Genomic DNA, 12,420 nt, shown 5'->3' on the forward strand with positions numbered 1-12,420 from the left:
TTTTTGCGACCACCAGGTGGCAGCCGTGTACGACCATTGAGCGCCCACCTTCCTCTAACAGGTGAGCGCACTCAAATGACACTCCAGGAATTTCGTTATAATGCTTCTCAGAGGTTCAAGTGTGTCGTATTGTGTGTGTGCTTTTTTTTTTATTTTATTTTTTTTTTTTTTATAAGGATTATTAGATATTTTGAGAAATAATAACAGCAGACAGCTGGCATGTTGTAGTTAGTTTGGAGTTTGTGTGTATGCGTCGAACGACATTTTGGCTCCGGTTGCCTTGACAGCAGGCCTCAGTTTCTGGCTCTGAGGAGAATCTTCAGAGAAATATATGCATTAATACAGTACAAGTGAACTCTGAAATATAGTAATTAGGATTTACGTGCACATGATTAACCAAGTCTAGTAGTGCTTACGAGTGAAAAAAAAAACTAGTTATGACTTCAAAGGGGGCGTATCCACATGAAAAATGGCGGGAAATAACTGCGTAAGAAGGCAGTGAATGGTTTTGCAAATTTAAGTTTTACCACTTTATTTCAACACTACTGATTTGCTATATATATATATATATATATATATATATATATATATATATATAAAACAGCTAATCGTCAACTAATGTAAAGTGAAGGTTTGCTACTTTTTTTCTTTTTAATAGCCTACCATGCATGTAAACCATAGTCAGTGTAAAAGTGATGCATTTGTATTTGTTCTTCTGTATGTTGTTTCTGTTTTGAGTATGCGAATGTCAAAATACTGACTTGACTTCCCATGTACAGTACATGTGAAGTCTGCATGTGTTTGGCTGGTAAAGAGAAGGGATTTTTGTGTAGGGTAGGTTAGGGTAAGAGATGTCCCCTGGGGCAAGATGACCCCCCACCTAAATTTTTCTCCTGACCAAAATTAAATTTTGCAATTTCATCTGAATATCAACATTTGTGAGATTTAGTCAGTCAAAACAGTTTTGAGGTTAATTGATCTAATGTTGTGCTTCTGGAAAATAGTGATCTATGACATTGTATTATGTTGAATATCAAAGTTTGTGTCTATATGTTAATGAGGGATTTATTTGTGGGCACATTAATGTTTTTAGAATTGTGGAGTAAAAGTTATTTTGAAGTAAAATTTAAAATTAGACCCTTGGGTAAGAATTGGCACAGAAGGCCCCAAAGAGGCATGTTGTTATTTTTAAATTTAATAATTATTGTAATTAATGGGGTTATTATTCAGTATTTCCATGAAATACATGCCCCTCTTTTATTATTTTACATTTTGTGCTATAACAACTAAATTAGCAAATGTTTCTATTTATTTTCTATGTAACATATTGGCTGATGCATCATCATCCTGTACATGCTAAACTTATATCTAAATATGTTACAATTTAAAAGTAAATACACATTGTTCTTAAGAGGGGCATCCTCCCCCATGTTACTCTATGCTTATTAATAGTTTGGCAATGTAATTAAAGAGTCTAATAAGAGATAAACTGTCAGTAAAGAGACTATAAGAGAAAATGTAATTATGTTTAACATTTAACATGTTCAGTTTGTAGTCCAAAAACCTGGAAGAGAGGTTTCATTTTTGAGCTAAATGGTTTCCCTCTGGAATTTTCTCTGTTTTTAAAATAAATAATACATTTATTATATATATATATATATATAATTATATATATATAATATAAATATATAAATAATACACAGACAGAGCTGGGTAGTAAGGGATTACATGTAATCTGGATTCATAGACTGGATTCCAAAAATCAAGTACTTGAAATTAGAGTAAACTACTTTTTAAAATACTCGTAATCAGACTACAGTTACTTTTTTTATGGATTACATGATTACATATTATTTACACAATGGCAGTAAGTTGTTCATAATTCATTGATTCTCCTGATTTTTCATTTTTTAACGTTTATATTTTTTCATAATAAACCTGCTGCTTATATACGTTCGTGATTCTTCAAGTTTTTCCGGCGGTGAGGGGTGTGGAATTGTGCACAGAAATCAGCAACATCAAGAAATCATGAATATAATATATTTACGTAAATTCATAAAAAAAAAAACTTTTACATCTGCCACTTTTAAGCAGCAAGGTCTATGAAGCGTTTCTCTGGGGTTTGAGATGAAATATTTGACCTAGCAATGTTATTGCGGTGAGTTTCATGTTCTTTAATATTAATTTTTTTGTAATGTTGCTATTGTTATAATAAAACAGTCCAAGGTCAAACAAGAATACGGAATCCAGGGGAAACGCTCAGAAAAGTCAGATGGTGCTAAACAAGACTTCGCATGGAGGTGTGCGTGCAAGTGTCTTTTATGTGTGAGTGAGTGATTTTATAATGGGTAGCAGGTGCAGGGTGATCAGTCCAAGGTATGAGGGTAGATGGGAAATGGAGTCCAAATGATGTGTGTAGTCCAGGGCGGAGAAGGCTGGACAGACGGCCCGGGCGGAGTAGGCTGGACAGACGGCCCGGGCGGAGCAGGCTGGACAGACGGCCCGGGCGGAGCAGGCTGGACAGACGGCCCGGGCGGAGCAGGCTGGACAGACGGCCCGGGCGGAGCAGATGACCACCACGGCAATGCAGACAGGCTTGAAGATCCCCACGGCGGAGCAGAGGACCACCACGGCAGTGCAGACAGGCTTAAAGACCCCCACGACGGAGCGGATGACCACCACGGCAGTGCAGACAGGCTTGAAGACCCCCACGGCGGAGCGGATGACCACCACGGCAGTGCAGACAGGCTTGAAGACCCCCACGGCGGAGCGGATGACCACCACGGCAGTGCAGACAGGTTTGAAGACCCCCACGGTGGAGCAGACGACCACCACAGCAGATCTGGTAACACTGGGAACCAATACGGCTGTTCAGGTGAATCTGAAACACAGCTCAGAGAGGTTAGTTTTGGCCCCAAGGGCCGTAAGACGACGGACAGGGAGCTCAGGAACGCTCTCCAAGGATCTGACTAGAATGTCCTCTCTGGTCATGTTGCGGCAGGCAGACAGTTCAGGAACGACCTCTGTGGCCCTGTCAAGGCAAACAGGCAGTTCTGGTATGACCTTTACGGTATTGTCGAGGCAGACAGGAAACTCGGGGACAACCTCCATGGTCGTTTCTGGGCAGACAAGGAACTCATGGATGACCTCTGTGGTCGTATCAGGACAAACAGGAAGTTCATAGCTTACAAGGCTAAGCCCTGGAACCGGGGCAAACTCGGGAGTGGACTCATGGACAAATGTGGACTCAGAAGTGGAGTCATGGACTGGAGCGGGCCCTGGAGCAGATTCATGGACTGGAACGGGCCCTGGAGCAGATTCATGGACTGGAACGGGCCCTGGAGCAGATTCATGGACTGGAGCGGGCCCTGGAGTGGATTCATAGACTGGATCCGATGTGTGCGCAGCCATCTTGGCTGAGGGCTCACAGATAACCACCTTAGCCATGACAGGACTGGGCGAAAGTTCATAGACGGACTCCTTAGCTGTGACAGGACAAGGCGAAAGTTCATAGCTAAGTACTAAGTAGCTAAGATGCCGCCACCTCTGGAGGTTCTACAGTGGTACCATCAGAAAACGGGGAGGAATCATAAATGGCCTCCGTGGCTGATTCTGGGCAAGACAAAAGTTCACAGACAGCCTCTGCGGCTTGGTCGAGACAGGACAAGAGTTCATCAACGGATTCCGTGGCTGATTCAGGACAGGATGAGAGTGTGTCTCTGGACGCCACCACCGTGCAAGTAGCTGAAACAAGCACCGCCGCTTCGTGAGGTTCTGAAGCATATGCTGCCACCTCTAGGGAAATCGCAGCGGGAGTAACTACCTCCAGAATTTCTGCAGCATAAGCTGCCACCTCTGGAGATTCAGCGATGATGTATGTGGCCCAGATACACCATAAGGCGACCCCCATGATGGGGAGCGTTGCAGACAGGGGAATCAGTTCAGGAGCAGGAGGGCTAAAATTAATTGGTTTGGGGAAACCAGTTGTACGTACTGACACCTCCACGCTGGATGCCAACCTCTGATGCTTGATGACGGCTTCCCCTGACAGAACAGAGGAGGGTTGTGGTACAACAACCGCAACAAGACGAAACTCTGGGGTGTCAGACATAATGTGGCGAGGCTCTGAAATATCCGCTGAGACGTGACGAGGCTCTGAAATATCCGCTGAGACGTGACGTGGCTCTGGACGATCAGCAGAGACGTGACGTAACTCTGCACGATCAACTGTGACTTGACTTGGCTCACGAAGATCAACTGTGACTTGACTTGGCTCACGAAGATCAACTGTGACTTGACTTGGCTCACGAAGATCAACTGTGACTTGACTTGGCTCACGAAGATCAACTGTGACTTGACTTGGCTCACGAAGATCAACTGTGACTTGACTTGGCTCACGAAGATCAACTGTGACTTGACTTGGCTCACGAAGATCAACTGTGACTTGACTTGGCTCACGAAGATCAACTGTGACTTGACTTGGCTCACGAAGATCAACTGTGACTTGACTTGGCTCACGAAGATCAACTGTGACTTGACTTGGCTCACGAAGATCAACTGTGACTTGACTTGGCTCACGAAGATCAACTGTGACTTGACTTGGCTCACGAAGATCAACTGTGACTTGACTTGGCTCACGAAGATCAACTGTGACTTGACTTGGCTTGGCTCACAAAGATCAACTGTGACTTGGCTTGGCTCACAAAGATCAACTGTGACTTGGCTTGGCTCACAAAGATCAACTGTGACTTGACTTGGCTCACAAAGATCAACTGTGACTTGACTTGGCTCACAAAGATCAACTGTGACTTGACTTGGCTCACAAAGATCAACTGTGACTTGACTTGGCTCACAAAGATCAACTGTGACTTGACTCACGAAGATCAACTATGACTTGACTTGGCTCAACTATGACTTGACTTGGCCATTATGGGGAGCGTTGCAGACAGGGGAATCAGTTCAGGAGCAGGAGGGCTAAAATTAATTGGTTTGGGGAAACCAGTTGTACGTACTGACACCTCCACGCTGGATGCCAACCTCTGATGCTTGATGACGGCTTCCCCTGACAGAACAGAGGAGGGTTGTGGTACAACAACCGCAACAAGACGAAACTCTGGGGTGTCAGACATAATGTGGTGAGGCTCTGAAATATCCGCTGAGACGTGACGAGGCTCTGGAAGATCCGCTGAGACGTGACGAGGCTCTGGAAGATCCGCGGAGGCGTGACGAGGCTCTGGACGATCAGCGGAGACGTGACGTGGCTCTGGACGATCAGCGGAGACGTGACGTAACTCTGCACGATCAACTGTGACGTGACTTGGCTCACAAAGATCAACGGTGACTTGACTCACGAAGATCAACGGTGACTTGACTCACGAAGATCAACGGTGACTTGACTCACGAAGATCAACGGTGACTTGACTCACGAAGATCAACGGTGACTTGACTCACGAAGATCAACGGTGACTTGACTCACGAAGATCAACGGTGACTTGACTCACGAAGATCAACGGTGACTTGACTCACGAAGATCAACGGTGACTTGACTCACGAAGATCAACGGTGACTTGACTCACGAAGATCAACGGTGACTTGACTCACGAAGATCAACTGTGACTTGACTCACGAAGATCAACTATACTTGACTTGGCTCACGAAGATCAACGGTGACTTGATTTAGTGTTGTTGTGGCCACCATTTTGTGAGTGTGTTCTAGCGTGGCTGCTATCATATGAGTGAGTGCAGGATCGCATTCCTCCGTGACACCCACAGTGAGCGCTGAACCATCAGTCCACAAAACATAATCCAAAAAGCTACCCAATGATGTACGAGGACCCTCATGAATTACTCTTGATTTTAAAGGCTGATTAAGGCCATCACAGAAAAAGTCTATTGATATACAGTCCGGTAGTTCTGAGCCATTAGCCAAAGCCAAATATTCCCCAATGTAACCCTCGAGTGATCGTGTGCCCTGCTTGAGCGCGAGCAGCAGAATCGCGGTGTTCATACCTGGCCTATGTTCCTTGGAGAAGCCGCTGGATCCTTGTGTGTCGAAGTCTTCTGTAAGGATTGGGTCAACGGAGTGAAGATCCATCTGCAGCTTTTATTGAAGTCAAGTTCACAGACACAATAACAGCAAGGATGAGCCAGTGGCAGAGCCAGTGGCAGAAACAGTGACAGGCAGTGATCTGGGTAGGCAGCAAACATACACAATCCAGGAACAGGCAAGGGTCAAGGCAGGCAGCAGAGAATCAGAAATGAGTAACAGTCCAAGGTCAAACACAAGAATACAGAATCCAGGAGAAACACTCAGAAATGCCAGACGGTGCTAAACAAGACTTCGCATGGAGGTGTGGTTGCAAGTGTCTTTTATGTGTGAGTGAGTGATTGTATAATGGGTAGCAGGTGCAGGGTGATCTGTCCAAGGTATGAGGGTAGATGGGAAATGGAGTCCAAATAATGTGTGTAGTCCAGGGTGGAGTGCCCTCTGGTGGCAATGACGGGCATTCTCACTGGTGATTGTGACAATCGCCTTCCGTATTCAACTTACAAAAAGTTACACTATCTTCGTAAGTTGAATACGGAAAGTGGTCTGGCAGAAGCTAGTTATTTTACTTCATAACTTGTTTAATATGGATATTTTTCTTACACAAACGCATCGCTTCATTTCAGAAGACCTTTATTAACCCCCTGGAGCCGTTTATGATGGATGAATACGCTTTCTTGAGCTTCACTTTGTGCACTGCCATTATAAAGCTCAGGAGCATCAGGGTGATTATTAATATAACTCCGATTGTATTCGTCTGAAAGAAGAAAGTCATATACACCTAGGATGGCTTGAGGTTGAGTAAATCATGAGGTCATTTTCATTTTAAAGTGAACTAATCCTTTAATAACTAGAATAGGACAGCTTTGTAGTCCTTATTGCAACTTATCTACGAACATTTTTTTAAAGACTGTGTAATTGATGTTTTAAAGAAAAACATAAATTATTATTAATTTTATAAATTGAAGTCTAAAAACAGAAAAATCCTGAATGAATAAGTTGATGCCATGACTGAACGGCTCTATAAATACAAGAAAGAAGGGACCAATCACAGTTTAGTATTCAAATGCATAAAAGAAGACCAATTGCATTGTGCAAATATTATAAAGATGTCATCACCGTTAGTCACTGGGAGATTTTCAAAGTTTAATCCTAAATCTTATACAAAGTACAAAGTATACAAAAAGTAAGCATGATGGTTTGTTGTATTCACTACAGCTCGTACTGTGTATGATTGTGTATGTGACCAATACAGTATGTGAACTTGAAATGAAAATTCAGTTCCAGTTCCCCATCGAAATGTTATACCTTATTCTAAACAATTCATCCATGTGTGTGTGTGTGTGTGTATATATATATATATATATATATATAATTGACATCATAAAATAAAACTGGATCTTCCAGTGAAAATGACTGACTTCTCTCTAACCCTAACGGTTGTGCAAGGGATTTGAGATTTTCTGAAGAAATTGTGATTTATGCCTTTCCATAAAAACATCCAACACTAGGTGGTTTCATGTGCATTGCTTTCTGGTTGCTAAAGTGTTCTTGGTGGTTGCTAGGGCGTTACTAGGTGGTTGCTTGCTGACCCAAGTCAAAAGATCCCATCCTTATGTCTCTGAAATATTCTGATATAGTTCTGTTACCTAGGACTTTTTAGGACTTTTGTCCATATTTGACCCAAACATGGGTTGAAACAACCGAGCATATTTTTAACATAGCCTATAAGGAAAGCACTTTGAAAGTGATAGTATTATATTTAACTAGTCTGTAGATTGAGTATGGTTAAAGTTATTATTATAGGTTAAATTCTGTAAGATTTTAAATCGAGGTTCACTCATCGTTTAACTTTAGAACCCACAGCGATGGCATCAGATAGAAATACCTATAGTATTCTAATTTATTATGATTACCATTTTAATATTCGATGGCATTTATATGGTTAATTGTCATGTGAATCTAAATGGGATTATATTACATCCAATTTACAGACATACACACAGTGCATTTAGATCGATCTACACTGGTAATCGCGCACACACATACACGCGCGCGCGCTCTCTCTTCACCGCCCCCTTCTCTCTCTATCTCTCTCTCCCTTCGTTCTCCTCTTCTTCATCACTCTTGTTTTGCGCGTGTGTGATATGTGATGCGATATACGGGCTGTAATCATTCCAATGGCTCCTGTCGAGCATGGACGATGATTTTGTTTCGATTTTTCCATTCGCATTACGGGAATATCGCTCCAGCGTCGACGCAGTCCATGAGCACAAGGGGTATTTCGCTTCCTTTGACTGCTGAAGGATATTTTCGCATGTCAAAAGACTGATGAGACACTGAGAGCACGTTCAATGCCGTTGGAACATGTCATATGTTCCCTTTCAAGGTAAGAGGACTCGTTAGATTTCTGCTGCATATCTCCCGTGTTCCTCCCTCAGCGTCCTCCTGCGCTAGAGTACCACTGATGCTGCTGCTGCTGATGCTCTCAGTGATGCAGGTGGAGGACTGCTGTCATTTTATCACTCCAAGTCAGGCAGTTTCTCTGTGTTCGTGAGGGATAGAGACCACTCTGCCCTTTACGACGTTTTAAAATAGGTTTAAGTACCTGCAAACAGTACAGGGTCTCTATTGTAAGTGCATCCCAATGCATGGAAGCTCACTGGTGAGAGGAATTTTCTTGAATTGTGTTTATGAAATGGCTCAGATGGTCAGTACGAGTATTGTACTGAAATATCATTTCATTTGGATACTTTTTGTGTCTGTACTCTGAGTTTTGTGAAGTAGCTGACTGGAGATGTCACTGCTTTGTTGGGAAATGAGCTTATTGCCTTCCTTTTGCAATGGTGCATCTGTGACTAATCCCCAATAACAGAGGCATCAATACTTTAAGAGTCACTTAATAGTTTTTAAATAGTGTATTGATGTTGAGTGAAGATCACTGATTATTCATTCATATTATTTGTGCTTGTAATATTAGTCACTTCAGTGGCTTTACTTTTTGATCTCTTGTGAGGAGAGAACTTCATCAGATAGACTTATAATTTGCTGTTTTGTCTTTTGCTGAATTTAAAATTATGTCAGTTCAGCTCTTGTATTTGAGCGCAGCAGGTTATGTCATTGTATAATGTTTTTGTGGACAGCATAAATGGTTGCTTTTATACTGTATGATGAAAAAGGAAAGATGACTGGGTTGAGAAGTAACTTGCCCAATGACTGACCTCTGTCGGTTCAAAGTCAAAGCGTGGAAACTGATTTTTGAGAATATAATGCGCCTGAGTTCCACCTCGGCTGTTTCCAGTTTGTTTAGCAAAGAGGCTTTTCTAATGGGAATTTTCTTCTAATGTTTGTTCCATTAGGGAGAATAATTGTTTTGGAGTTTTGGAACACATTCAACAGTGAAAGTCGACTATGGCCAGCATCTAAAGAAATTTATCATAATAATCTAACTGTCCTAACAGTCTCATAATGTGAAAGTAATACTATAATGCCAATTTCAAGACTTTTGCTGCCTGTTGTTAATGTCTAGGCATATTTCAGTGCATCACTGCATGTTCACAATATGGACAATGTATAGATTGTTGTAAAGATCATCATGGACTCTTTTAAAGGAGAACTATCAGTGAAGAAGGAACACCAAACTAATCATGAAAATCTGACTTTTTCCGTGTTTAAGTGCTATAATCCGGTCCCCGGTGCATCTACCAACCCAGAAAACGTAAAAAAGGACAACCCAATAACTTTGTTTTGGTAAGCCTCTCTCTGCAAGCATGTGAAAAAACTAAACGCTCAGATTTCGCTCCCCTAGTGACGTAGGAAGGGGATCTTATTATAATATTACCACCCCTTAATCTGCACATTTCCACCTACGGTGCCGCCATTTTGTTTTTGCAAGCGAGGCAAAGCTGCAGATGAAGTATTTTAAAGTAATGCAATGTATTTCTTCAGTTGAGGCAGCTCCATGTGCTTTCCCTTAGCGTCCATACGCTCTATTACTTTATGCTAGCACAAAGATAAGTTGTGTTTGACAGAAATGTTTCGGTGTTACATATGATTCACCCACAAAACATCTTAGACTACTAATGTGATGTCATTTTATGGCGGACTGCTTCACAAACGAGGGTCAATTCAACGTTAAATTTGCACAAAAGATTAAAATGATGGCACATGCTAGTCAGTGAGTTGAATCAACTTCACAGCAACTACATAAATTGATCCACTAACCATTCAGTTGCATTCTTAAAGTTGTAACTTCTTCCTGAGTCTCTCCATCAGTGTCCGACTCCGGTTTGAACAATGTAAGGCTGAACACCGTTACTGACAATCCTCATTTTGGCTGCGTGAGATTCTCCAATTTTGTTGTTATTGAGCAACCGAAGCGCAAGCTGTTAAAGCTCCGCCCTCTTCTGAAAAGGGGGCTGGGAGCAGCAGCTCATTTGCATTTAAAGGGACACACACAAAAACGGCATGTTTTTGCTCACAACCAAATAGGGGCAAATTTGACAAGCTATAATAAATTATCTGTGGGGTATTTTGAGCTGAAACTTCACAGACACATTCTGGGGACACCAAAGACTTATCTTGTGAAAAGGGGTGTAATAAGACCCCTTTAAGTGTGGTCAGTTTAGTCTTATCTAGTTAGACATTTGACCATCTGCCCAATTCGTTTTTTTAATGTGCTTTTGAAGTGATATCAGAAATAGATTATAACACAGATGTGTTAAAAAAAAGTAATTCTCAAATAATGGTGTTGTAGACTTTGCAAACGGAAGTACAGAAAAAATAGTGGAAAATGTGCTTTATTTCCAGGCGGATTGTTAAAAAACCTTTTTATCTATAACTAATGGTTAGAGTTTGCCAGATTGAGGAAGTTCTTTTTGTGCGATATGCATCAGGCATTGAGTTAACGGCCTCTGAGTGGGACTAGTCAAAGTTCATCTGCCTTTATTTGTGTATTTGCATTCTCATTAGCATAGTCACGATACTGGGCAGAGACCTCATGAATAAACACATCAGATGTAGAGCTTATTATGCAATTTTGTCATTATTGACACTTCACACTCTTTGATCCCTCCTTCAGGACTGTTCAGCTATACTTTACAAAGAAAAGGCATCATCTTAAAGCTGCGGTCACACTAGACTTTGAGCACACAAATTTCTTCGGACACTGCAATGGTCGCAAAATGACGTCACATTCTGCAGCATATTTTTTTAAAAACATAATTCAGCATACTGTATGAACAATGTAAAAATATGCAATTTACTTCATTGTACTGCAATGCAAAGTTTGCGTTCTTTTAATTCAGCTAAAAGGTCACACTATGGCGTGTCATAGTCACATTGGTCACATCGTTACATGATACGAATTCGCAAGTCAGAGTTCACCAAACTTGAACTTTGGAATGCAGCGAAATGCAAAACTTATTTGCTTGAGTTTGTGTTTCCTGTCACACACATCGCATGCATATGAACGAGGAAACAAAAAGTCTAATGTGACCTTAACTGCAATAGAACTTCATAAATGACTGATTTGATGTGCTACACAAAGGCAGCGACTCCACGTGCCACACAAAGCACATGGGAGACTCGGATCAAATTGATTTCAGTAGAATCGGCGTACTACACAAGCAATATAATAAAAATAATGATTTAAATAGTCAATTTCAGTTCGATTCTGTATTATTCTTCAGTATTGAATGAAGTAGTATTATATAAATATCAATATATATATTGAGATTGTACCTTTAAATGCTGGCTAGGTAGTTCCCCAGGTTTTAGAAGAGAGGTTCTGACTCACTTTGACCGCAGCAGTGCGGAATAAATCACTGTACTCTGGGGTTTTAATATTCACACCAAGACCACATAAGAGGCCTGCAAGACTCAGGCAAATGTTCCCTTATTATAAAGTCAGCCTTATAGTAATTCAATTATTCTCAAATGTTTAGCCTACAGCTTGACTTAACAGGCTTCTGTAGAAAAGATGATCTCCCCATTTTGATTGGTTTTAACTATTCATGTTGCCAGAAGGTCATTTAGGGCCAGAAAACCTAAAGACTGATTCAGTCCCAAGTCAGAATAAGGTGTTCTTAACAGATATTACATCCATCAGTCATTTCAGTAGTAAAACTTTTCATAAGGGTTTATAAACGTACACTACCATTCAAAAGTTTGGGGATGAGTAAGATTTTTTTTTTTGAAAGAAAAGTTTTTATTCAGCAAGGATGCGTTTAATTGATCAATAAAGACAATTATTATGCTACAAAAGATTTATATTTCAAATAAATGCTTTTTTTAACTTTCTAATTCTATCCTGAAAAAACGTATCACAGTTTGATTGATTTCAACTTTGATTCATTTTCAAATTGATTTCAACA

The 12,420-nt window shown here is 41.2% G+C and overlaps 1 protein-coding gene across 13 annotated transcripts in view; it reads left to right on the forward strand.

The window, feature by feature from the left end:
- The first annotated feature begins 8,114 nt into the window (after nucleotides 1–8,114).
- Nucleotides 8,115–12,420, forward strand: part of syngap1b (synaptic Ras GTPase activating protein 1b) — a 135,940-nt gene continuing 131,634 nt past the window's right edge. For 9 of the 13 annotated variants that reach the window (XM_051865511.1, XM_051865508.1, XM_051865519.1 and 6 more), the window contains exon 1: nucleotides 8,116–8,435. In XM_051865511.1, coding sequence (XP_051721471.1) covers nucleotides 8,414–8,435 — 22 coding nt within the window. In that variant the 5' untranslated portion in view covers nucleotides 8,116–8,413. Of the gene's footprint in view, nucleotides 8,436–12,420 lie in introns of all 13 variants that reach the window. The other 4 variants (XM_051865509.1, XM_051865518.1, XM_051865517.1 and 1 more) reach the window with 2 other exon arrangements.

Source organism: Ctenopharyngodon idella, chromosome 16 (genome assembly GCF_019924925.1).
Source record: "Ctenopharyngodon idella isolate HZGC_01 chromosome 16, HZGC01, whole genome shotgun sequence".
Taxonomy (NCBI): domain Eukaryota; kingdom Metazoa; phylum Chordata; class Actinopteri; order Cypriniformes; family Xenocyprididae; genus Ctenopharyngodon; species Ctenopharyngodon idella.